At 48.4% G+C, this 25,657-nt stretch overlaps 11 protein-coding genes across 11 annotated transcripts; 9 read left to right on the plus strand and 2 right to left on the minus strand.

Annotated features, from left to right (window-relative positions):
- Positions 1-28: 28 nt before the first annotated feature.
- Positions 29-2,171, plus strand: PENARI_c015G03718 (uncharacterized protein; the record flags this gene model as incomplete). Its single annotated transcript, XM_022633742.1, has 9 exons — positions 29-233; positions 318-557; positions 610-705; positions 779-854; positions 907-1,093; positions 1,148-1,416; positions 1,496-1,632; positions 1,712-1,964; positions 2,030-2,171. 9 exons carry the CDS (start codon positions 29-31, stop codon positions 2,169-2,171), a joined length of 1,605 nt encoding a protein of 534 aa, XP_022486337.1.
- A 656-nt stretch (positions 2,172-2,827) lies between these two features.
- Positions 2,828-5,107, plus strand: PENARI_c015G10953 (uncharacterized protein; the record flags this gene model as incomplete). The annotated part of the gene is made up of 1 exon (XM_022633904.1): positions 2,828-5,107. The coding sequence occupies one exon, from the start codon at positions 2,828-2,830 to the stop codon at positions 5,105-5,107; it is 2,280 nt and encodes a 759-aa protein (XP_022486394.1).
- A 413-nt stretch (positions 5,108-5,520) lies between these two features.
- On the plus strand, positions 5,521-7,904 carry PENARI_c015G05475 (uncharacterized protein; the record flags this gene model as incomplete). Its single annotated transcript, XM_022633776.1, has 8 exons — positions 5,521-5,587; positions 5,646-5,742; positions 5,804-6,254; positions 6,411-6,462; positions 6,517-6,587; positions 6,649-6,705; positions 6,759-7,064; positions 7,125-7,904. The coding sequence occupies 8 exons, from the start codon at positions 5,521-5,523 to the stop codon at positions 7,902-7,904; spliced, it is 1,881 nt and encodes a 626-aa protein (XP_022486302.1).
- A 320-nt stretch (positions 7,905-8,224) lies between these two features.
- On the minus strand, positions 8,225-9,690 carry PENARI_c015G05495 (uncharacterized protein; the record flags this gene model as incomplete). Its single annotated transcript, XM_022633777.1, has 3 exons — positions 8,225-8,874; positions 8,925-9,264; positions 9,316-9,690. The coding sequence occupies 3 exons, from the start codon at positions 9,688-9,690 to the stop codon at positions 8,225-8,227; spliced, it is 1,365 nt and encodes a 454-aa protein (XP_022486374.1).
- Positions 9,691-9,985: 295 nt separating this feature from the next.
- On the plus strand, positions 9,986-10,756 carry PENARI_c015G09650 (YoaK family protein; the record flags this gene model as incomplete). The annotated part of the gene is made up of 1 exon (XM_022633868.1): positions 9,986-10,756. One exon carries the CDS (start codon positions 9,986-9,988, stop codon positions 10,754-10,756), a length of 771 nt encoding a protein of 256 aa, XP_022486370.1.
- Positions 10,757-11,645: 889 nt separating this feature from the next.
- On the minus strand, positions 11,646-12,215 carry PENARI_c015G12232 (uncharacterized protein; the record flags this gene model as incomplete). Its single annotated transcript, XM_022633929.1, has 2 exons — positions 11,646-11,939; positions 12,186-12,215. The coding sequence occupies 2 exons, from the start codon at positions 12,213-12,215 to the stop codon at positions 11,646-11,648; spliced, it is 324 nt and encodes a 107-aa protein (XP_022486319.1).
- A 900-nt stretch (positions 12,216-13,115) lies between these two features.
- On the plus strand, positions 13,116-14,021 carry PENARI_c015G04162 (uncharacterized protein; the record flags this gene model as incomplete). The annotated part of the gene is made up of 3 exons (XM_022633751.1): positions 13,116-13,202; positions 13,257-13,621; positions 13,733-14,021. 3 exons carry the CDS (start codon positions 13,116-13,118, stop codon positions 14,019-14,021), a joined length of 741 nt encoding a protein of 246 aa, XP_022486335.1.
- Positions 14,022-17,199: 3,178 nt separating this feature from the next.
- On the plus strand, positions 17,200-18,594 carry PENARI_c015G10875 (uncharacterized protein; the record flags this gene model as incomplete). The annotated part of the gene is made up of 5 exons (XM_022633897.1): positions 17,200-17,396; positions 17,475-17,721; positions 17,803-18,001; positions 18,076-18,168; positions 18,263-18,594. The coding sequence occupies 5 exons, from the start codon at positions 17,200-17,202 to the stop codon at positions 18,592-18,594; spliced, it is 1,068 nt and encodes a 355-aa protein (XP_022486393.1).
- Positions 18,595-19,740: 1,146 nt separating this feature from the next.
- On the plus strand, positions 19,741-22,101 carry PENARI_c015G01191 (uncharacterized protein; the record flags this gene model as incomplete). The annotated part of the gene is made up of 1 exon (XM_022633683.1): positions 19,741-22,101. One exon carries the CDS (start codon positions 19,741-19,743, stop codon positions 22,099-22,101), a length of 2,361 nt encoding a protein of 786 aa, XP_022486488.1.
- Positions 22,102-22,415: 314 nt separating this feature from the next.
- PENARI_c015G09746 (uncharacterized protein) lies at positions 22,416-23,338 on the plus strand (the record flags this gene model as incomplete). The annotated part of the gene is made up of 2 exons (XM_022633871.1): positions 22,416-22,546; positions 23,230-23,338. The coding sequence occupies 2 exons, from the start codon at positions 22,416-22,418 to the stop codon at positions 23,336-23,338; spliced, it is 240 nt and encodes a 79-aa protein (XP_022486244.1).
- A 60-nt stretch (positions 23,339-23,398) lies between these two features.
- PENARI_c015G04358 (putative neutral amino acid permease) lies at positions 23,399-25,202 on the plus strand (the record flags this gene model as incomplete). The annotated part of the gene is made up of 9 exons (XM_022633756.1): positions 23,399-23,579; positions 23,641-23,713; positions 23,760-24,106; positions 24,159-24,302; positions 24,353-24,567; positions 24,616-24,813; positions 24,869-24,896; positions 24,950-25,065; positions 25,122-25,202. 9 exons carry the CDS (start codon positions 23,399-23,401, stop codon positions 25,200-25,202), a joined length of 1,383 nt encoding a protein of 460 aa, XP_022486483.1.
- Positions 25,203-25,657: the final 455 nt, after the last annotated feature.

The following is a 25,657-nucleotide window of genomic DNA, read 5'->3' on the forward strand; positions in this document are numbered from 1 at the left end:
TTCTCATATCTTCCCACCTCCTGCCAGTATGGAGAAAGGCACCTTCAAAGAATCTGCCACACCGGCATCACCTCAATATGACAGCAGCGATAGTGACAGCTTACAATATACCACCGAGGTAGGTGGGAATACCACGAGGGCCACATACCAGGAGGCATCGGGTGCTCCAGTCGAGGTTAACTCCCCGCTGGGGTATTCAGTCGGACCGGTGACTGTAATCTTTCTCAATTTGAGTAAGATGATTGGGACGGGTGTTTTTTCGACACGTGTGTATATCTACTCTCCTGTCGGGGTGCTAAGTTAACCTGTGCCTATAGCATCAAATGTTCTCAAAGGTGCCGGCTCCGTTGGCCTGTCGTTGATATACTGGGTTATCGGATACTTGATGGCGTCGAGCTCGCTCTCTGTTTATATGGAGTTTGCGTCTTGCTTTCCGAGTCGGTCGGGTTCTGAGGTCGTTTACCTTGAACAATCGTATCCAAGACCGAAGTATTTCTTTCCTACTGTTTTTGCGATGCAGACTGTTCTGTTTTCGTTTAGTAGCAGTAATGCTGTTGGTATGTTTTTGGCTTAGTGACATGATGGGGATAACGCTAACCTTTTGTTTAGTTCTGGCGCGATATCTTTTCAAACTTGCGGATGCTGAGCCTACTGCTTGGCAATCAAAGGGTGTTGCTGCGGCTTCTTATACTGTCGCTGTACTAGGTTAGTATATGCTGGCTTGATACCGCTCATAATAAGGACATTGTTGCTAATGAGAGGTGTACATCTGACACAGTCCTTGCATTCAATACGAGATGGTCTCTCCGAATCGCAAATGCCATCGGCGTTGTGAAATTGGTCACACTGATATTGTACGAAGCAGCACAGCGCAAATCCCAGTAGCAAAATGCTAACAAATAGCAGTATCGGAATCAGCGGATTGGTCGTCCTTGGAGGCCACACGTCGGTGAAAGAACCCAAAGCAAACTTCCGAAACGCATTCGATGGCAGTGGTGCAGCTTCGGTATATGGAACAACGAATGCATTGGTCAAAGTCATGTTCTCGTATGCAGGCTATGAGAATGCATTCAACGTAGTCAACGAAGTTCGGGTACGTGTTGACACATCGGTCATTATTATGGTCTCGTTGCTAACTTACCAGTAGAATCCTACTAAAACCTTGCGATGGAGTGCTCCGTTGTCGCTCGGGCTTACAGCGACTTTGTACATTTTGGCCAACATCGCTTACTTCAGTGCTGCATCCAAGGAAGAGATCCTTGAGTCGAAGGTTGTTGCTGCTGGCTTGTTCTTCGAGAAGGTGTTTGGAAATAGTGGTGCGGCGACGGCATTGAACTTCCTTATTTGCCTTTCTGCATTTGGGAATCTACTTGCTGTCCTTATTGGACAGTCTCGTATGTTGAGGGAATGTGGGAGGTAAGTAAACTGCATCTCATGCCGAGCTTTTGGCTATTCTTTTCACATCAGTGATCGCTAATCATCTTTTCCCTTACAGGCAAGGCGTTCTACCATGGACCTCATTTTGGACTTCAACCAGACCCTTCGGCACACCCCTTGGTCCATACTTGGTGAAATGGGGCTTTACAATGCTGATGATTCTGGCACCGCCAGCTGGTGATGCATTCAATTTCAGTAAGTTCCCCGATGTTGAAGATATTCAGTGTCTGCCACCTTTGGTTACCGATGAAATGCCGGCTAACCTTATTGACAGTTGTGGATATGGGAACATACCCGGGCTCCATATTTGCCTTGATCCTGGCCATCGGACTAGTGATCAGTCGGCAGCGACGTAAACGCCTAAATCTCGGTGCCCCGGACTACCAAGCTTGGCACGTTACTGTTGGGTTTGCAATCCTCTCTAATTTATACATGGTCGTCATGCCATGGTACCCGCCTAGCACTGGGGCTACTGGCGGAGATGTGAGCTTCTGGTATGCGACATACTGCGCGGTTGCTGTTGGAATGTGAGTTTTTACACTGCCATACGGTGGAGAAGATATAAAATTACTAACCGGTCAAATCGTTATAGCATTGCGCTCTGTGGGGTTTACTATTATGTTTGGATCAAGCTTCTTCCTAGACTTCAAGGGTTTAAGTGGGAGCAGACAGTTCTTAAGTTGGATGATGGTGCGACGGCTCATAGGTTGGTCAGAGTGAAGAAAGATAGCTGAAGTGATAGTGATATATAGAAGTACAGGTGTTTATATCACGCAGTATAGAGTATCGATCCCCGGGATAGAGTGTGCCATTTTAGCCGTAACCACGTCATTTCGGTCGGCTGAGGAAGGAACAGTTGCCGATGCAAGTGCGGAGTCTCCACACTTCCCCCGACGTTCTTTCCCTCACACCATCAGCCCAGCCAATGTCGTTATACCCGATGAGCCGAGACATATAGTCTCGACATCGCCCTCGTCAGGACTTCTAACATTTCATCTATCATTCATGTGCATGTGATAAATGGAGACAGTCGCTCCCCGGATTCGCGGCTATGCGTTTACCAGGAATCGGTTACCCCCGAACAGCCACACGCGACGACCCGTCGGGACCGTCGGCTGTGGAGTCAATTTCTCCATTAGCGTTGGCCGTGGCTGATTGGAATCATGGAATGAGCTGATCTTCATCAAAAAATAACGGCATGGGTCTCGTTTCATTGGCCCAGGACCATAAACCTCCGCTAACTATGCGCCATGGTCAAACCGAGTGGGACGGGAAAGGTCCTCAGATGTCATCGAAGATTCTGCAGAATCCAGGGACACTATCGGCAAAGCTTTAAAAGATAAAAGCGCCACAGGGACATTCCTCGTTCTGTTCCAAGTCTCATTCCAACATGCGCTCTCCCAGGACCTGGCTTTGGGCCTCTATTGTTGTCTCCGCGGCGCCGTCCCTCGCGGTCTATGCCCCATTGAGCCTGGGCAATGGCTTCAAGCTCGCTGCCAATGGGAAAGCAAATCATCTCTCGATCACTCAAGATGGTCGCCCCATTTGGGACACTGTGCCAGGACAGGGATTCCTCAGTGCCAGCGCTGGAAACGACGAGATCATCGCTGCCAACGGTAACTTCAAGATCAATGAAGTGGACCAGAACAAGTGCACCGGTCAGCAGATCACCAAGATCGATCTGCGTCAATGCCACGGCAGCGCCAATGACCATGCTGCTGTTGTTGAAGGTCATCTCACTGGCTGTGGCGATGCCACTGCTGCTTTCACCGTCGCCTTCTGGGTGCCATCTAAGTTCCCCGATCGCATTGCCTTCCGCGCCAATGTCAGCTCGGACTCTTCGGATGTCACGAAGCTATTTCTGAGCTACCGTTCTTCCCCTGCTGAGGATTTCTACGGTCTTGGCGGCCAGGCCTCTTTCGCGTCATTGAAGAACCAGACGGTTCCCATCTTCTCCCGTGAGCAGGGAGTCGGCCGTGGCGATCAACCAACGACTGACCTTGAGTCTGAGGACAGCTTTTTTGCCGGTGGAGATCGCTTCACCACCTACTCCGCTGTCCCTCAGTATATCAGCTCCAATGCCCGGGTGTTCCACCTGACACAAGAGAGCTCTGCCTACGCCACCTTCAACTTTACAGATGCCCGTGCCGTCACTGTTAGATACAGTGGCCTGGATGTTGATGGATACTTCATGCAAGCTGAGAACATGCTGAACGGTATTACCATGCTGACCGAGTACACCGGCCGCATGCCCGAACTGCCCAAGTGGGTAGACACCGGTGCTGTACTCGGTATCCAGGGTGGGCAGGCAAAGGTCAACCGCATTGTCGATCAGGGACTCAACCAGACATGTCCCATTGCCGCTGTCTGGCTTCAGGATTGGTCTGGCACCCACTCGCAGAGTGTTTCCTACATGTCTCTCAACGTTTCCCGACTCTGGTGGAACTGGGAGTCTGATTCCAAGCTCTACCCAACTTGGAATGAGTTTGTGCAGAGTCTACGTGATGACCACAACGTCCGCACTCTCTCATATATCAATCCATTCTTGGCGAACGTCAGCACCAAGCCTGATGGATACAGCTCCAACCTCTACGAGGAGGCTACCAAGGGAGGATACATGATCCAAAACTCCACAATCAATGATACCTCCGTTATTTCCAGTGGTCCTGGCCTTGACGCCGGAATCCTTGATCTCACAAACCCCGCTGGCCGATCCTGGTTCAAGAACGTCCTACTGTCTCAAGTCTGGAACGCCAACATCTCTGGTTTCATGACCGACTTCGGCGAATACACTCCTATCTACCCCGACACCCGCTTCGCCAACAAGAGCATCGATCCCTTGGTCTACCACAACACTTACCCTCGTGAGTGGGCCGCCCTTCACCACTGGATCGGAAAGAGTGTTCCCAGCTTCAAGGATGCTATCCTCTTCCACCGCTCATGCGCCATGGCTGCCAACCGCTATATGAACCTCTACTGGGCTGGTGACCAGGACACCAACTGGGGTGTCAACGATGGAATTAAGTCTTCCGTCACTGTCATGGGTCACATGGGTCTGTCCGGTTACGCCCACGGCCACACCGAGATCGGTGGCTACACCACTACTTGGGACAGCAACGGCGTTGTCAACCGCTCCGCCGAGCTGCTCGGTCGCTGGGGAGAACTCTCTGCCGTTGCCAGCACAGTCTTCCGTACCCACGAGGGTAACGTCCCTCAGGTCAACGCCCAGTTCTACTCCAACTCCTCGACCTACTCCTGGTTCAGCTACAACGCGCGCATGTTCACCAGTCTTGCCGCCTACCGTCGCCGCATTTTGGACACTGAAAGCAAGAAACTGGGCTGGCCCTTGCTCCGCATGCCCGTTGTCTACCACCCCAACGATGTAAAGGCCAAGGCAATCAGCTACGAGAGCTTCTACCTGGGTGCCGATCTGTACGTTGCGCCTGTCCTGGACCCCGGTCACACCAGCGTTAGCGTCTACTTCCCTGGCAAGAACCAGACCTTCGCCCACGTCTGGTCTGGCAAGAAGTACCACGGTGGCCAGACCGCACGGGTATCCGCACCCTACGGAAAGCCTGCTGTCTTCCTTGTCAACAACCCCAAGAACCCCGACTTGGATGAGTTCCTGCAATTTGTCCGCAAGGAGAACAGCACTGTGATTCGTCCTTAATAACCACGATGTGCTCACGAACATCATTCATACCCTCGATGTATAAAAATCCGAAGCCAGACTCTGAGACACGTCAAAGAACTGTTGTATGTATTTAGAAATGTCATTTGTAAATCTATTTCCTTCATAAGGCAAAACCCGAACGGAGATCGTATCCACGCTCGTCACCAAGCCCAATTGCCTTGGATCCGGGAGGCTATAGATCGACACGCTCCGCACGGTCTTTTGGAATGTTACATTTCCCCTCATTTCATAAACAAATATTCAAGGTTCGGACCATGTTGCACCGGCTCGCTTGCAATTTCACCGTCTGGCAGTCGGTTGTCGGCTATGTATTTACTTAAAACGGCAATGAACCGAAAGGAGTGAAGTTTCTGTTGTATAATTCTAAGGATTATGACAAATTAATCACTATGAGGTTGCTCAACGCTATACTTTGTTTGTTGCCAATCGCAATAAAGGCAAGGGATACTGATGAACGTGAGTGATGTAACAATTTCCATTCATTATAATATCACGAAATAACGCGGAGATTCAGTCGTCCCATTCGCATATGAACCCCTACCACTTGGAAGTATAACACCAAACGGATGGCTCAGAACAGAGCTCGAAGCCTCCGCAGCAGGTCTAGGAGGGTAGGCAAACATCCAGATAAAGTCCATTAACCTCCAAAGGCAACCCACTAACTAATAATAGCCATCTATACGACTTTTACCGCTACGTCGCAAACTCCTCCTGGATAGGTGGCGACCAAGAATACAGCGGACTTAACGAAGCCCTCCCATACTGGTTAAACGCCATAGTCCCACTATCCTACACACTCCAAGACGACCGTCTAAAAGCTGATATCAAAACAGTTGTCAGCAAAATCCTCGACCTCATCCAACCAGATGGCTGGATTGGACCTGAGACTCTCGAAGCGGGGAACCGTCTCATCTGGGCTCGAACGCTTGTCTTTCTAGGATTCACGAACCTCGTCGATGCCGATCCGGAGTCCTATGAGGAACCTATTATCAATGCCCTGTTTCGGTTCAATGAGTTGATGAATTCGATGCTGAAGAATAATGGTACGGGGATGATCTATCATGATGGTGACAAGGCTAGTGCGGGTGATTTCACTTGGTTCCGGTCTAGGTCGCAGGATATGGTTGTTTCGTTGCAGTGGATGCTTGATTATTATCCGGGGGATAGGAGTGAGGTTTTGAGGGAGAATATTCGGCTGATTCATGAGTATTCGTTTAAGTAGGAGGGGTGGTATACGGAGGGGAGTTATATACGGGAGGATCTTAATTCTGTGTCTCAGGAGGTTGCGGATCGGGAGTGGCCGTTTTTGCATGGCGTTACTGTTGCTGAAGGTATGATTTTATGCGTGGTTGAGAGAACGTTGAAGCTAATATGCGATGTTGCAGCTTTGAAGTATGCTGCCGTGTTCAGGCGCTCTACTCACAATGATAGTCTGATCACTACTGCGAAAAATGGGGTATGCTCACACGGCTCTCAAACTTCAACTCTCCCTGGGGCTATCGCTAATTTCCCTGCAGGTCGACTGGACATTCAAATATCACGGCTCAGCCTCTGGCTCAATCCTAGCTGACGAGGTGAGTGAACGTCCAATACTCAAAATTAAGTGGATAACGCTGACGCAAGATAGCGTCTCGCTGGGTTGAATCCATTCTATGGATCCGAGCTCTGCACCGAAGTTGAAGCAATCTACTCACTTGCATACAACTACTTCGCAATTGGTGACCCAGACTACGCAGACCGTACGGAACTGGCAGCTTTCAATGCTTTACCAGCAGCGATGTGGCCCGACTGGACATCGCATCAATATATGACTGAGTCAAACCAGCCATTTTCCAAGAATCTTTCAGCGTCGCCTTTCTGGAATGTCAATACTGTTGGGCAGACCTTTGGTGTTGAGCCGAATTATCCATGTTGTACTGTCAACCATCCTCAGGTATGATGCCAACCCATCTTAATAATTAGACAATGATTGCTTGCTAAAATACCTTCACAGGGGCTGCCCAAATTCACAATGTACAGCTTCCTCAAGAACGGCAATAACGGACTAGTCCACGCCCTCCTCAGCCCAGGCAAAGTGAACACCAAAATAAACGACAAGGAAGTAACAATAGACTGCCAAACCGACTACCCATTCAACACGAGCCTATCATACACAATCAACAGCGAGACGCCCTTCGAGTTCTACCTCCGCGTTCCACAATGGTCAACAGGAATCAAAATAAACCAGCAACCCTCCCCAATCAACTCAAGGACAGGCCTAACAAAAGTCCGAATTCGATCTGGAAAGACAACCCTCAACTACGATATTGGCATGGATATCCAAACCAAATCCAGAGCCAATGATACAATCGCCGTTTACCGCGGTCCAATTCTATACAGTCTATACATCGACCCAATAACCACAAGCGGTCCACCCCACTATTATGGCACACAGCAAGAATGGCCAGAAGGGACATATCCTCCCCAGATGCAAGATCATTCGATGGCAAATGGGACTGAGTGGAACGTGGCTATTGACCCGTCGACGCTGACTTTCCATTCTGGGTCTGGGCCTTTGCCTTCGCCTACTTTTGATGATGGGAAGTTGCCTATGTATGTCACTGCACAGGCTTGTCTGATTGATTGGCCTTTATTCAAAGGGTCTGTTCCTGCTTCGCCGCCTGCTAAGGAGGATAGGGTGTGTCTTGGAGACAGCTTTGTTGCGACGCTGCGGCCGTACGGGAGTTCCAAGTTGCATATGTCTGATCTTCCGACTATTGATCTTGGGGGCTAGGTGAATCTTTTGGAATGGGGGTGATTCCGCTGTTTATAGCCTGTGAATAGTTGCGATTATTGAGAAATATTATGAGGTCTTGCGAATACACTCGATCTTACGTTTGACGAGACTCATATACGCCTAAAGTTTCTGTGGGGGACCTGGATCTGGGGTGCTTCAAGCTTCAGGAAGGATATGATCCACTCCATTGTGTACATCAATAGACTGGATTTGTAGGACTATGTGAATTGGACCTATAAGCCGACAGGAGATTTAAGCAACAGAAAGATAGCAACAATATCCGAAATCAAACCCATCTCTTGACCTTTTATCCGGATCTAGATGGTATTCCTAATAGGATCCTTCTCAGCCCCTTCAATATTCTTCAAGAACTCCTTAGCAGCCTTCGAATCAGCTCCAAAAATGGTTTCCGCAACCTGTCTCTGAGGTGTCTCTCCCATCCATTGGAACAGAGAAAAGTCCTGGAATTTATCGGCGCGGAAGATTTCCAAAAGTTCAATTGGTTCATCGTCACTCAGGTTCTCCACGAAGTGTCCCATGTTTCTCGGAACGATGCCTACGTCACCAGCCATGTAGTTGAATGTCCGGGCATTTCCCTCGGCAGCGAAAATAGTCACACGGGCACGACCCTTCTTAAAGAACGTCCACTCATCAGCGTTGGGATGCCAGTGCATTTCGCGCAAAGCTCCAGGTGCAACTTCCAAGTGGGCTGCTGCCACTGTCTTTGAAATGGGGAAGTTCGTTGAGTCTGTGATGCGAACGCGGCCACCGGTACCCTCAACGGGAGTTTGAGCAAGCATGTGATGGGTGAAGTTGATCTTGGACTTCTTGAATCCGCGTGGCTTTTCGTCCTCGATGCTGCCGGGCTTTGAGCCTTGGAAGATGTACTTCTCGGATGTTGGAATATTGTCGAACTGCTGGGGCTTGACGCGGAAGTTCTCGGCGAGAACAGCTTTGGGGGTATGAGCTGGAGGATGGATTAGTATATAGTGTAACGTTGATCAGTAGCGTGCTCACCCATCCAGTCCGTCAAAAGGAATGTAGACTCTTCTGAGAAGTGGCCATTATCGAAGATCAAGAGGAACTCAGTGCCGTTTGGTCCTAGACCCTGCAGAGAGTGAGGATGTCCAGCAGGGAAATACCAGAGATCACCCTCCTCGAGGTCATCCATAAAACTGCCTCCTTCTGTGTCGAGTGCAGTCACTCGTACTTTCCCAGCAAGAACGTAAGCCCACTCTGCCTCGGTGTGCCAGTGCAGTTCGCGAATGACTCCCTCGTCTAGGCGCATATTCACCCCAGCCAGTTCACGGCTTGTGGGGAGTTCACGGATGGTGGTTTGCCGAGTCCATCCGCCCTCCTAAATTTCGATTAGTTCAATTGATCATCTCCAGCATGAATATCATCATACCTCAATGCGGATGTGGGAATCGGCAAAACTCCATCGCATATTGGGCATACTTCCGTGGTCGGTACTCGGCGGGCGCACCAGATCGGGGTTCTGACGTTCACGATCTTTGTTGCGCGGTCCCATCACGCTGGTGCCATCTCCATTCCGGAAGGGGAGTGGCTGTATCTCATCACCTACCGAGTCTACTTTGTGATCATATGGATCGCGATGGCCTGGTGAGAACGGTGGATGGTCGGCGATGGGCTGTTGGCCGAATAGCTCTGGATGACCCGGTCGGACCTGGAGAAGCTGCTGCAGTCCATAATCTGGGGCTGGGATAGCGGAGATTCCCAGTACGAACAAGGATAGAGATGTGATTCCAAGTATCAACTGCATGATGGGAATGCTTGGCAAGGTTTAAGTACAAAGCCAGGATGAAGTGAGGTTATAAGTACAAATGTTTCTCTCCGCACTTCCGACGAACTCCGACATCTCCAATCTCCAATCGTCAAAGCTTAACCTTTCCTTCTTTTCTTCCTCTCTTCCTCTCTTCGCGTTCCATGTACTTTACTTCGTCTCCACTTAGTGGAGCGATGACGCATCATTTTCCCGTGCGGAGACATATTTCCAGTTGGAACGTCTGGAGCTCCCTACATTCATAAGGGTCGCGTCTCCCCCTGTTCAATCCATCATGCCTCAAGAAAGCGACCCCCTACTAGGCGGCACCAGGCCTACGGGCCCAAGCCGCCTCTCCAAGTACTTGCGCCGCGAAATCGATCCAGCGCATGGCGACCTCCTACTACTTTTCTGCTACGTCATCACCGGCCTCCTGGACAGCTCCGCAGTGTTTATATGGGGTTCGTTCGTGAGCATGCAAACAGGCAACACCGTTTACTTTGGCCTCGGACTCGTCGGCACAGATGACGATCGCTGGATCAAGTCTGGAGTGTCCATAGCTAGTTTCTGTCTTGGCTCGCTATGCTTCGCTACCTTCCATCGTCTCTTCCCAGCCAGGCAGCGATGGGTTCTCTGTGCGTCATTCCTTACTCAAACGTTGTGTGTCACCCTTGCTGCTATCGTTGTTACGGTTTATCGACCTTCGCGCGAAGCGCCCTTGAGCTGGCTTGTTCTCGTTCCGCTTGCTTTGGTCGCTTTTCAGAGTAGTGGGCAGGCGGTTACTAGTCGGGTCTTGCAGTTCAGTGGCTTGACTAGTGTTGTTCTTACCAGTATCTACTGTGATTTGTTTTCGCACCCGGACCTTTTGTCTCCCAAGGTGATTGGCCATGCGGAGGAGATGCGGCGTCTGGGCGCTGTGTTATGCCTGTTGTTTGGTGTGATTTTGGGTGGTCTCTGGGCTCATAGCTCGGTGGGGCTTATGGGGGCGTTGTGGACTGCTGCTATCTTGAAAGGGTTTATTGTTATTGCATGGTTAGCGTGGAAGGGCAAGGATGAGGAGACCTAGTGCCAGGCGTGGCTGTGCTCAGTCGAGAAAATCGGTACTATATTTGGAGAACATATTGACCCCCAAGGAATACAAATGTCTTTGTCTACCGAATACATGTTACAAGAACTATGCTAGACTTGACACTTCCCTACTGGAAAATCCAAAAGCCTCTGCACGAAATTGAAGCCAGGCATGTGATGTTGGATGAGACGGGCATTGATTAGACCAGCAGCCCGGAAAACATATCGTTCCATGTGAAGTGATTATGCGGGGTGAGATTATTTCAGGATATGTGCTCGGCCCCCTTCGGTAGAGGTTAATTTGGAGTACTTCAGTTGGGGTCTTGGAGAGGGGTCCTTTACGCAAGGGGGCTCGGACTCGCCCGAAGCCGAAGATATTGGGGTGCAGTTTGGGCTGTCATCGGCAATTGTCTTCGTTATCCCTCCCGTAACCAGGAAATATACAGGTTTAGCCTATGTGGCTATCCCTGGATTTACACAAATATTGTTGGTAATATTGATGTGAAGATAGGTGGCTATGGAGATGATGGTTATAGCTAGTAGACATAAACGACAATTTGATGGTAGTATGAAAAGTGATAAGAACAGAAATAACAAAACCACCAAGGAAACAAAGGTGTTGGTTCGATTTAGCAAAAAGAAATCACAACGCGGGCACCAGATTCTGTCAACATAGGAGGATATCCCTCAAATTTTCAGCAATGACATCCGGGGAACAAATTTGACTCTGCGCGATAACTCGTGCTTGATCTCCTTCTGCTTATTCCACTTCGGGACTTCGTCTATTCCGACCGAAATCATTGTTCGTAAAAGAGCTTCGCTTGCCCGGCGTAATCTGGAAAAACGTGAGTTTGTCCTCTTCCTTTGATGGATTCTCCAGTTTGACATCAACTTCCATGGAAGGGCTCCTGTTTCTGCTGCTCCTTAAGAGAGCTTGTTTCACCCCTAGTGCTCTTGGAAGCTAAGACAGATCCCTGCTCATTGGCATGGCTGCCAATCTCAGCCTCATCTCGACAATCAATGTCCTGCTCTTCCTCCTCGTTTTCACGGAGTTCAGAAGTGTCCAGCTCGTCTGCATCTCCAAGAGACTGGAAAGGGCGATCTATACCTTGGATCACAAATTCATAGACCGTGTAAATTGAGTCAAGTGCCTTGCGCTTCTCCGGAAAATTCTTATCCTCCTACGTCCCAGAGCGGTCCAGAGGTGACTCGTAGTATGTATTGTCATACTTCCCAACTCGCTTTCGCTTCTTGTTTGTGAGATTCTGAAGTTAGTTGTCGCTCAGCGCGAAATGAGTGAATGGGTCGGCTACCTAGTTCTTATTCATTCCTTGTCATCGGCATCTGCGGCTAGCTCGTTGATGTTCACATGTTCGAGACCTCGGAGAAAGTCAAAGGGAAAGTAGGTATTTCACTAACCGAGTTACCTGTTTGAGATCTTTCGCAAGTACTGGCATTGTTCCTCCGGCTCCCCGATGTCCCTACAGCTTTCATCACGATCATGATCCCCTGAAAGAGCGTGCAAGTCTTGCTCAAGTACTGGCAATTCCCACATCGACCATAACACCCCGCTAAATTAGCGACACAAGCTATGCGATATCTCTTACTGGCTCCACATAGTTGCTTCCAAGTATGAATTGTATCGAAAGTAGGAAAAATTGTCGATTGAAGCCACTGTTTCCCCTATGTTTTCGTACAGTACTATGTATCTCACAAATTTTGATGACGCTTACGCGCCCATTCATGTACAATAGATTGGGCTTTGACTACCAGCGCCAATCGAGGAGTAGAAAAAGCTCTTTTCTCTCCTAAAATCATTATTTTAGGCCATCGCATCCAAAGCTGACCATCAGTAGAGTTACCTAAGTAAACCGCTTCGCATGCGAGATGACTACTAAACGTTTATCTCGCATTAGAACCTTAGTATAGCGTGTCACATATCATTGGCTCCGGAGGTTCCTCGGCCTAAGCGCATGATTATACCGGTGGAGATCCTTGTTATCCTATTTCTCTAGTAGTTCCGACACAATTTACGTCCAGACCACCCACCATCTGTCAAGTGCTTATCATTCTCCACCGGTCACATCATGGCCTTAGACCGGTCGGAGCGACCGAAGGAATCAGTAACAGGGTATTTTCTTCTTTAAGCGCCTCCCTTGCGCCACTTCTTGCATTTGTAATCGAAATACTTTACTGAGATTGATAATCAACATTCCCCCTAGGCAGTTGACAGCGTGGTAGAAGTATATTTGAAGGTAGCTTTTGTATCAATTTGTTTACTAGTTCCTACCAACGCACTGATTCAATTTGTTTCGATCCTCTACATTTTTGACCTATACCGATTATATTACGCCATCATGGCTCCCACTGTTGCCTTCGTTACTGGTGCTAACCGCGGATTGGGCTTCGGGCTGGTGAAGCATTTCGTGGCCATCTCGAACTACGTAAGTTATCTCTTTCAAACGACATACGCCAGGAGCTGATCGAGCCACTCGCAGGTTGTCGTTGCTGCGGTCCGTGATCCCGCACACCCAACCGCTAAGGAACTATCTCAGCTGTCCACGGGCGAAGGCAGCAGCATTATCGTAGTGAAGTATGACGCTGGTATTGAGCAATCCGCCTATGAGGCTGTCAAAGAAGCCAGCGACAAGGGCGTTGATCATATTGATTACGTTGTTGCCAATGCCGGCATCGCAAAAGTGTATCCCCTCGTTAAAGATGTCAAACGTGCCGACGTCCTAGAGCATATTGAGGTGAACGTCTTTAGCGTTGTCTCTCTCTACCAAGCCACTCGTCCTCTACTTGAAAAGTCAATTACCAAACCTGTCTATGCTATCATGGGATCTGGAGCCGGAGCTTTAGGGTAAGACATCCCTTCTCGTATTCCCCTATATGGTTATCATTTCGTTTTCCTTTATAACTGCCATCGTTCCCTCTCTCAGGGCTTATATATAATTCCTAATTTACTCTCTAGCCGTCAGCCTCCCGTTCCAAGTGCAGCATACGGTGCTTCCAAGTCCATCCTCCCGTGGTACGGTGTTCGAATCAACTCCGAAGATGAGTGGCTTAACACCTTTGTATTGGATCCCGGCTGGGTACAGACCGATATGGGAAACGGGGCTGCGAAAGGGTGGGGTATGGAATCAGCACCGGACACCGTTGAAAAGTCTACGAGCGGTATGGTTGATGTGATTACCAGTGGAACCAAGGAGCAGTATGGTGGCAAGGTCGTCCTCTACAACGGCGAAGTTCAAGACTGGTAGACTGCTTGGGTCAATTTGGTTCATCAATGATTCGCATATAAGAAAGCTAGATGTAGTGTCCCCGGACCAGATCAGGCTTTTTATATCCGCTCTGAATCACTGCATACACCTGCAGCTGAAGATCAGCCAGCTGGAACGGCTTTGAGCCATTGACCAGATCGTTAGAGCGAAACAATTGGGGCCATTGTAGTTGACAATTGCCCTCTGGAAATCGTATTTGTGGGCCTATATTGTTCACTATGGTTGGATTATTAGCTCTTTCCTTAATCAACAAACAATGATTATAAGGGGGAAACAATAGCAAGGTATAAGGAGAAAAATCCCATATTTCGCAAGTTGCCAGCCGTTCACAAACGGCTCTGAGCGAAATTTGGCAACGGAAGAATCCTTCGCGGTGCTGTTGGTAAACTGCACACTTAGCGGAATATCATAGTCCATCGCAACATTAAGATCGAATGAAGTGGCCCAGAAACCAACACCAGGCCGAGTGATCTCGGTAAAGGGTGACTGGGGCTCCCACTGACTGACAGGGGCACCAGGAAGATAATAGCCCTGGCGTTCAGCATAAAGTCCGCCCTCATTGAAGGGGCCTCTACTGTGATCCTGGTACTATTCTCCGCCGAGATTACCTGTGATCTTCCCACGAAATGGCCTCTTTGTCGCGCCCGTTCAGGCTGTAGTCGATAAGACCCCGAGGGTCTCTGGAAAGCTCAGCGTTCGCTGGGATGCTCTCGTCATTGCCCAATGATCGATCACGACTGTGATTGTGTATGTCACGCCCGCTTTCAGTTGACTCATGGACAATGTCTGGTTGTAGAACATATCTGCCCCGCTGCCTGCCCAGGATGCGAGGAAGGTTGAGTTCAGCCAGATCGAGTGTCCATAGGCGAATCCTCCTTCCGTGAGGAGATAGAAGGTGGTCTCTGACCCATTTGCCGTGGATTCACCCCGGTACAGCAGGGAGCCTGCGCTAAACCCGTAGTCGCTCGAGTAAGCGAGGTAGGTGTGGTGAGATTACGTGGGTTATTGGAGTGAGTATGGTTGCACAATATCCACTGACTATCATTAAGTTATACCCCGGCTGTACCTCAGGAAGAGAGTCCACGAAATACCATTTCTGGGTTTTTAAAACTGGAAGCTCGAGGTGGAGCATATAATTGACGCGGCCTTGGAGACGCCCGTTAAGCATTTTGATAGTAACCATCTTCTCATTGAAATGTAGGGATGATACGGCGCTGGGAGCTGCAACGATCTCGATATCAGTGGTGGAGTTGATGTAGCCTGTGAGTTTCAACGTACTACCGGAAATTTCAGCGGTCCGTAGGAGATAGCCAGCCTTCATCACTGAGACATTGAACCTCGTGGTTTGAATTTTTCAAATCTAGCAAAAACCAACCAAGTGGCTGATGAAGACTGCGGTTTTTGAAATCTTGAGACGTATGCCAGGGCGACATTGGCTGAGCGGGGTTCTGGTTATATACCTGCCTCCCATTTTACCGAGTACTATGGCGATCTAGAAATACGCAGCGGGAACATTGAGCTACATCTCAGGAGTATCGGGTCTTGTCCAACTAGGAAACAGGCTCGGTATATCATCGGCAGATGGTATCGCAACATGGCGACGCTTCATATCCAATGAAAATAAGCACATTTGTGGCTATTGGATCTGGGGAAAGCCGGATATAATTAACGGAATCTTCACTGAGACTGTCGACTTGGCCGAAGTGCTCGGTCTATCATCGGCGCGGGCTCGTTTTCGTGTCGACTGCAGCGTCCGGGGTTAGTGCAACCATTTCCCCGCCGATCGACATGCTCCACCGGGATTTACCCCGGTCTGTGTTTGAAGGTGTCAGCCTGAATGTCAAGGGCCGGAGTGTCGGCGTTTGCCTAGTCTGTGATGCGAATCTATCTAGGGTGTCGATAGTTATCTCCCCAGGCTCTGCAAGTAGGGAACAGTTGGAGTATGATGAGATGGGTATCATCAGCCGGACAATGACAAACTTTGATGCACAAACGGTGTACTGAGGAGTACTGGTGTCATAGGCTATGATTTTCGGCGTCAATTTCACAGACCCTCACATTCTAGTTGTAAATCGGGTCTATTCGAAATACCTGTGTCGTAACATGCATTAGCCCCTCCGGCTATGTGATCCCTCTCAACAGCGGTCCCCTAGATAATTATTCAATCAATCAATCATCTATTTCCCTCAGTACAATTGCGTATGAACATCCCACGATCCGACATCCCGACTGGGAGGAATTGATTATGAAGAATGGTAGTTTTCTTTTCATATGCAGTGAATCGTTTGCCAGCTCGTTTCTCATGAGGATCTAACTGACACTTTTTCGGCTTGCCTACTTTGCTTTCCTTGATAAACGGAATATAAGGAAATGTACATTGGGTCCGCCAAAAGTTTCCGAACACCTCCGCCCCGCTACGCTTGCTATTCTATCAGAAATAAAGAGAATATCGTATATTGAGTACTCTAGAGTCTATGAAATGGAGACAGCTCTGAATTGCAAAATTAACTATGCGCAGGCAATTTTCTAACTATGCAGACGGCCAGATACCAAGCCTGACAAGAAGTTTGCAGTCCCCACCAGGTCACTAAATTTTACCACACAAAAACATATCAAAACAGCAAAAATATATGCAAGAGTGTGCAGACGCTGAATTACCCTGTACTTAGCGGTAAAAGACCTCCGATCGGTTCGTCATGAAGACTACAGCGTATCTCGGCTTAGCAAAAAAATGTTGAAAACTATTTGTTATGCAGTACCTTGCCGTCTGTGCTTTTTCCTGTAAAGACAATTATGTCGTATTCGTTTGGTAACTTTAGGACAGAGAGCCGTCGGCGGCCCCACGAATGCAAAATAGAAGAGTGTGATCAATGGCAATTGGAGCCTCGAACTTCCAGTGTAATACTACTGAGTTAATTGATCCGCTACTGCGATGCAAAAGCCTAATTTCCAAACTATTTATGGATATTGTCTTTATTCCACGAATGGCATCATAATTTCGGCAACGGAATAGGAATTGGCAATTGAAATAACGGTTGTTGTCCTTGTCGACTACCCCGCTGCGTGTTGTAGCATATAAAGCAACAGAAAGGTGGAAGATCCAAGATTGGTAAGACAATTCCCTGTTTGGGACGAAAACTGCGATATCATAGAAAGGATGAACATCTTCCAAGCTATTTTTGCCTTCTCCCTAACAATCGCCTCTTCGTTTGTCGATGGACTACCTTCCACCTTATCCGAGACAACACATCATGCTGTGCTGTCCCTGGATAACGAGACTGTCTCTTTTGATGTGCGCGAAGGAGCAAAGTACTCGCAACCACTGAATCGGCAATTAATCAATTTATCAATTGAGTACGAAACCCTTGAATGCCAAGATTTCAAGCGAATTGTCTACGAAACAGCCCTTACTAATTATTATACCGCACTCAGATTTTGTTTTATTGTTGACTTCCTTGGTGATGTTGGAAACCTCAATTTGTTCTCAAAGCAGCTTCTCCGAAACATTGAAGACAGGGCTGGTGTAGCCCCAATTATCCGCATCGGCGGTAACACGGCGGACAGCAGTTATTTCTGTCGTGACTGCAACGAAACACTTGTCAATGTCTACGGCGCTGAAAATACGGAAGCTGTTAAAACTACTTACAATCAAAGGCTCTTTGAAGTCCTCGAAGAATACGTTAGGGACACAGCAGTTTATATTTGGTTTGAATTTCGGTGCAGGTATGCTTCTACATGATAGTACTTATAAATCCTTGAGGATTCAGGTATAACGCGTTGTCCAGATAAGCTCTCCGTTGCTCAAGCCGAAATCGAAGCATCAACCAAATGCCTTGACCAGTCCTATTTCTACTCCTATGAACTCGGCAATGAAGTCAACATTTATCAGTACACTGGTCATCGAGATAATAACTGGACTGTCTTATCCTATGCAGCGGATACTCTTCAGTGGCTGCCCAGTCTGACGCCAAATACCACACATGATAGAGTTTCTAGCTATCAGTTTGGTCCACTATACCGACCCCCCACTCAGCACTTGTTCAGCTCACAAAGATGAATGTTCCACAAGCAATGGGGGCAGTTAAGTCATTTTCTTCACATGCTTATCCTCAGAATGTATGCTCAGGTGAGTATATATCTCAATATCTACGGTATTTTATTACTCACGAGCTGCTAAGGACAGATATAAAATACTCTACTAACTGAATTTCTCTACTTAGAACCTGCTGCGGCATTAGTCACGCTAGATTACTATCTGAATCACCTGAATACCATCCAGTTCTTTTCCGCTTGGGAAAGTGAAATCGCCGCTGGAAAATCAGTGGGAGCAGACTTCCACATTGGCGTGGCAGGCAGCGCTGCCTGCCATGGCAAAGATGGAGTTTCAAATACGATGGCTGCTCTCTTGTGGGAGATTGACTATGCCTTGTATGCTGCCACTGTAGGAGTGGATCGAATATTCTTCCACAATGGCGTGGGAGATTTCTATTACTCAATGTGGGAGCCTGTGGCTGTCAATTCATCTTCCCTGGCACACATAAACCCGACGTAAGTGTACCATTATTTCCTGGATCGGGGACATAGATGGCCTTACATTGCAATGAAGCCCAGTGCATGCCGTGTCTTTCATATAAAGCAAAGACAGCTAGCTGAACTTTGCCCAGATACTACAGTATGCTCTTCCTCGCCGACCTGATATCTGAGATGATGTTTCCGCATGTCTATCGGATCAAGCACCTTGACACGTATTAATTAGCCCATTACGCTATTTACGAAAAGAATCAGTTGGTAAAGGTGGTGATTCTCAATACACATCTTTACACTGATACAACAACCGCTCCGGCCAGTGAGGTATCTGGATGTGTCGCCCCTCTTCGGCAGTAAATGTAATGTCAGGCGCCTTACCTCAAAGAGCTCCAGTGCTAAAGACGGCGTTACCTGGTCTGGACAGGAGGTTGATAACATGGGAAAAGTCGTGGGTGCATTGGTTCTCGAACGAGCAACGTGTGGAATTGTAGTGCTCCAAGCGTCAGAGGCAGTCATTATTGAGATGAGCTAGGTTTTGATCCGTTGCCAGACATTTGACACATTCAGGAAATTGAAGAAGTATTGCATTTAACCAATTCAAAGTTACGAGAAAAATAACGAAATTTGTATGCCATTATTATTATTACTTGATGCCGAACCGCAGGAAACCTGTATACATTAGTACTAACGTGAGCTGGAGAACACGATTAGGGATATTCCATAGAGACCAATAGACTGGACTGTTTTCGGAAGACCAAGTGGGAGCGATGGACGGCATCTCATAATGCAGATGGAAGCACGCGACGGCAGTCCGACCAAGCAGGAGGGTCGAGAGAAAATAACTACCAACGCATCTAGAGATTGCACTGAGAGTCAGTCAGGACAAGGAATGGAAGGCATCCAAAATATAGAATCAAAAGAGAGATCCATATTAGGCAATTTTCATTTGATACGGATACGAATCCTCTAATTAATGCAGATCATTCCAACCTTGGAACCCACTTGAGCCCAAACATGACCAGATCCATGATTCTCCGAGCCGTGTATCCCCTGAAGATGATGTATTCAGGAGACATGGGGCTACTTGGACTGACGGCTTTACTTTGATATTTGATATCTCAACATCCCCTCGTGGATTCTCGTTACATGCCAGTATCTCTTTCTCTTCACCATGGCTTTATACGCTTCCCTGGTCGTAGTGTTTTTCATGCACCTCGAGGGCAGTTGTGGCATGCAATTTCCTGACTGTATCCGCGGTCCATCTCTCCTAACAGAAAATGATGTTTGCTGCCCACAGTCATCCTCTTCTGATCGCGCCGCAGCCTTGGTGGCTAGCATGAACATCACCGAGAAACTCGGCAATCTCATCGAAGCAAGTACCGGGTCTTCCCGCCTGGGTCTGCCACCATACAACTGGTGGAACGAAGCGTTGCATGGAGTAGGATTTTCTGATGGGGTTGATTTCGGCGTGAACTTTTCTATCGTCACGGAGAACCCCATCGGAGAATTCTCGTATGCCACATCCTTTGCCACACCCCTGCTACTCGCTGCTGCATTTGACGATGAAATGATTTACCAGGTCGCGGACACTATTAGTACCGAGGCCCGCGCCTTCAGCAACGCCGGTCATGCAGGTCTCGACTACTGGACCCCGAACGTCAACCCGTACCGCGATCCACGCTGGGGCCGAGGCTCTGAAACTCCCGGAGAAGACCCACGGCGAATCAAGGGATATGCCGCTCACTTTCTTCGTGGTCTCGGAGGAGACCAGAACTCTACAAAAAAGACATTGACAAACTGCAAGCATTACGCCGGATATGATCTGGAGACATGGGGTGGATATAGCCGCTACGGATTCAAGGCCAACATCACCATGCAAGATCTTGTTGAATATTACTTGCCTCCGTTCCAGCAGTGTGCGCGGGACTCCAAAGTCGATTCAATCATGTGTTCATACAACATGGTAAACAACACCCCAGCTTGTACTAATTCTTACCTCATCAATCGTGTCCTGAGGCAGCATTGGAACTGGACAGCTTCCTCTCAGTACATTGTCACTGACTGCGGTGTCGTGAATGAAACCGTCATGCGCACGCATTACACTTCAAGTCTTGCTGAATTCAGCGCGTTGATGTTCGAGACGGGTATCGATCTCGTCTGTACTGGAGGCTCCCCAGCTGCTATTTCGGAGGCATACATGAAGTCCTTGCTCCCAGAAAAGACAATTGATGCCTCTTTGCGCCGTCAGTACGAAGCCTTGGTGCATGTCGGGTACTTCGGGCCCAACTGGACAGATCCATATGTATCATTGGATTGGTCCGCAGTGAATACGCCACGCAGCCAAGCTTTGGCACGCAGAACGGCAGCACAAAGTATGGTTTTGCTCAAGAACAACGGAACTCTGCCGATACCATTCATGACCCACCCCAGGGTAGCGCTCATTGGAGTCTATGCCAATGCCACCTGGGAAATGCTAGGTAGCTACTTTGGCGTCCCTCCCTATTATCATAGCCCTCTCTACGCCGCACAACAGAGAGGCTTGAAGGCTGTCTATGCATCCGGTCCATCGACCTCACAGAATGCAACCGGTAACTGGACGGCACAAATCGAAGCAGCCAAGAATGCCGACGTTGTGATTTACTTTGGCGGCATCGATGTCTCAACCTCAAGTGAACTCAACGATCGTTCGTCCGTCTCCTGGCCCGCCTCTCAGCTGAGTCTCATCAAAGAGGTATGCGCTCTCGGCAAGCCCTGTGTGGTCGTTCAGCTAGGCGATCAACTCGACGATACAGCTCTGCTCAATAACTCAAACGTTTCCGCTATCCTTTGGGCGTCCTATCCCGGACAGGATGGAGGGCCAGCCATTTTTGATGTTTTGACTGGCTCTATTCCTCCAGCCGGTCGATTGCCAGTCACCCAATATCCCACTAGCTATGTGGACCAAATTCCGATGACGGACATGGGGCTCCAGCCGCAGGATGACCGTCCAGGACGTACATACTGGTACTATGAGGATGATGTATTGCCTTTCGGATATGGATTGCATTATACAAACTTCACAGCTTTGATCCAGGGTCCTAGATCGACCAGGCAGTCATCGTCTACTCAAGAGGACACTTTGCATCTAGGTGCATACCATATTAATGAGTTGATAGCAGACTGTGGCTCTCAGCATTTGGATCTTTGTCCACTGCCGCCTGTAGCGGTTGCTGTGACGAATACAGGTAACCGGAGGTCCGACTTTGTTGTCCTTGGATTTATTGCTAACAAGCTCGGCCCGCCACCGCACCCCATCAAGAAGCTCGGTGCTTATACCCGTGTGAAGGCTATCTCACCCAACGAAACTCGCTCTGCTCTACTTAATCTTTCTCTTGGTGACATGGCACGTGTGACCGAGCGTGGAGACCGGGTGCTCTTCCCGGGAGTTTACAAAATCCTGATTGACGTGCCCACACAGAGTACGGCAACCTTGGAGCTGTTGGGATCAGAGACGACCTTGGAATCATGGCCACAGCGTGAAACAAATGTTTAAAGGCAAAGCCAGCGGCACTACTTTCCATTCTCTTATTCGAGAAAGCTTTGGAGGAGGGGGGCCCAGATGCTATTTCCTACACATAACTTCTACAACAAGCGAGGAAGTTTTTAGGGCTTGCTATGTGTTCAAAGCTTTGTTACAAGCCAAGGGAGCGCTTTACTGGTATTATAAATTTCAATCTTGTATCATATTTTCAATTGCTCCCTGGATATACTTCTCCCCGGCACCTATGGATCAGTATCCGTAGAAACCAAATAAGGAGGTGGATGCTCCAATTCCTCAAACTCCGACATCGAAAGCTCATACCCAAGATGCCTCGTAAGCAACATATGGGTAATAAACCTCCCCGGCGCAATTCCCCAAGCACCATCAAACGAAACACATGGATTAACGACACTGACCCGCTGCAACTCATCCGCATGCCGCCTACCGCCGGAAACGAGTAAGAAAGCTGATCGTTATCGCATTATGAAAAGCATCGAGATATCGGTCGATCGGAAGGCAGTGAAGTTTTCGGAGAGACACTGAAGCCGGTGACATCCGGTGCGCTGGGCAAACCAGTCTTAAATACCAATAATAACCTCCACCTTGGGAAATTTCGGAAATATAGACGCTTTTTCTGTCTGAGATTTCACGTAGATCGCCGATACCCACATTCCCCAGATTTGGAGTTGGGGTAACATATCCACCGTATACTTCAGTGACAATATCCGCCGGTAGCCGGATGCTTTCAGGTCATGACGCATCACCTTGGCACGAGCAGGGGTTTTATGCTGGAAGCGAATCGCATTTGCACAAATCAGCCATGCTATAATATCCTCGGTCAATGACATCGAAGGCTTCCCCCATCAGGTTTTGAGGCGCAATCAAGCCTTTGCGCCAAAGTTCCATGTCCCTTTGGCGTTCCCTAGTACAAGCCATGCCGTTCTTCCGACGCACTTAGTATCCGATGAACTCTAGGATTTCAACCGTTATTTTAAACAGACAGACCCGCTGTTTTACATGATAGCAGATCCTTTCTAAACAATCCGTATGTTCGAATTGGTTAGACGTCGCCCCATCTCAGATCCAAGTCCGCTACTTCCCCAACGTGACATCGCGTTGCTGCGATCCTGCGACTGAAAGGATTTTGCTGGACGTGCGCAAGGTTGACAACACTCTCGGAGTTACCATCGCTCCGTCCTTACCTGCTACTGCACGGTCACTTATAGCACTAGGCATCCTACCTCGATAGGGGTCTCGATTTAGACATCTCAAACAGCGAACCCCACGAACAATACCACTGCACGCTGAAATGGCGCAACAGAACCATGACACACCGCCAAGTCCCAACAGGGACAGACGGAATACCTCGCTGGATACCGAAGAGAAGCAAGAATCGGGTCAAAGACCATCTCACGATGAGAATCCGTTCGGAGATGAGCTGGAGGGAGAGACAAAGTATCGAACTTTGAAGTGGTGGCAATGTAGCATGAGTACGTCGACTGCACTTTTGGATCTGATGGACGAACAATATCTGATGCATTCGCTTCATAGTTATGATTGCGGAAACTATATCTCTTGGGATTTTATCGCTTCCCTCGGCCGTCGCAGTCTTGGGTCTTGTCTGGTAAGTCATATTCTTCACAGCTGAACAGAGGCTAAAATGTATCTAGTGCGGTGATCCTTATTGTCGGTCTCGGTATCACGGCGACCTATACCGGGTATGTGATAGGCCAGTTCAAATTGCGATATCCCCAAGTGCACAGCATGGCAGATGCAGGAGAAGTACTGTTTGGTAGAATTGGACTGCCGCGCTTCGGCAGAGAATTTCTGGGAACGGGCCAGCTTCTCTTTCTTGTGTTCATTATGGGTAGTCATATTTTGACTTTCACCACCATGATGAATACCGTGACAGACAACGGCGCATGTTCTATTATTTTCGGGATTGTTGGTCTGATCATCTCTGTTATATGTGCACTGCCCCGGACTCTGCGCAAGGTTTCGTGGCTGGCATGCGCTTGTATGTGGCATCCCTATTCGTGATTATCCTGATACTGACTATTACCGGGCAGCGTTCCTGAGTATCATTGCTGCATTGCTGGTCACCATGATTGCCATTTCCATCCAGCGTCCGGGACACGGAAAGATAGACGCGACTACAACAGTCAGTTTGGACAAAGCATTCTTGTCCGTAACAAATATTGTTTTTGCTTATGGTAAATATCACCCATTTGCGCAGCTAACAGGCTCTTACTGATTTTTGTAGCTGGCCATGTCGCCTTCTTCGGCTTCATATCTGAGATGCGCGTACCAACAGAATATACTAAGACTTTATATCTGCTTCAAGCGACTGATACGAGCATGTATGTGGTTGCTGCCGTGGTCATTTACGTATACGGTGGAAGAGATGTGAAGTCTCCAGCATTGAGCTCGACGAGTCCTGTGACAGCAAAAGTTGCATACGGAGTTGCGATTCCTACGGTAGGTACCCGCGAATTCAATCCATACAATACCTGACACAGTACCCAGATTGTCATCGCTGGTGTGATCAACGGACACGTCGCAGCAAAATACATATATGTACGGATCTTCCGAGGCACCAATCAGATGCAGAAAAGAACCTTGCTGTCCATTGGATCCTGGGTGGGGATAACTGTCATACTTTGGGTGGTTGCTTGGATCATTTCTGAAGCGATCCCAGTGTTCAACACACTACTAAGCTTAATCGTAAGTCTTTGACCTCCGCTCATGTTACAGATGCTAATCTTGTCTCGCTCCGCAGACTTCACTTTTCGCCAGCTGGTTTACCTGTATGCGAATGTACTTGTACTATGAACATTGGCAGAGCTAACATATTTCTCAGACGGACTAAGCGGTATCTTCTGGCTGTTCCTCAATTGGGGTCGATACGGTTCCAACTGGAAGAAAATGGTCCTTACTGGTATCAACTTGATTATCGTTGGAATTGGCGCTTGCTTAGTGAGTTCCGCTTCCCTTTCAGCAATTCTTTTACCCATAGCTTACTCTCCATATAGTGCGGAATGGGTCTCTGGGTCTCTGGGAAGGCAATCCATGATAGTAACAATAGCTCGAGCTTCACGTGCTCTCACGAGTAACGGCTAGCTTAGAAAAGATATCTCGTGTATATGGAAATCAAATATACGTTGCTCATTTTTGAGATGTGATTTTGATTAGTGCGGAGGTATTGTCCCACTGCGTTTGGGAGGTACATAATTCCACCAAGTGTCGCTTCGTCCTCAACCAGCTTTCGAGTTGATCTCGACATTTCCCAGACTAAAAGCCACTGGTTCGTCTTAGGTTTCCTTTGTGTAGATTTGAGTATGACCTTAGCATCTTGTTGTAAGTGTTTATCTGCGACAACTCCATGATGCAGTCGCTGGGAAGACCTCACGTCAAGTGAAGGTAGGCCTATGACGCCAACCAAGGGTTCAGTGTGGCTTGCGATCATTTTCTGCGAAGACGGAATGGCTGGTGTTGATACCGACGCGGTTGGGCATATGCTGGATCCAACAGAGAATGATGGCATGGTGTATGTCGGCCGTACATGAAA

The sequence above is a fragment of the Penicillium arizonense genome, assembly GCF_001773325.1.
Source record: "Penicillium arizonense strain CBS 141311 chromosome Unknown PENARI_contig015, whole genome shotgun sequence".
Classification (NCBI taxonomy): Eukaryota; Fungi; Ascomycota; class Eurotiomycetes; order Eurotiales; family Aspergillaceae; genus Penicillium; species Penicillium arizonense.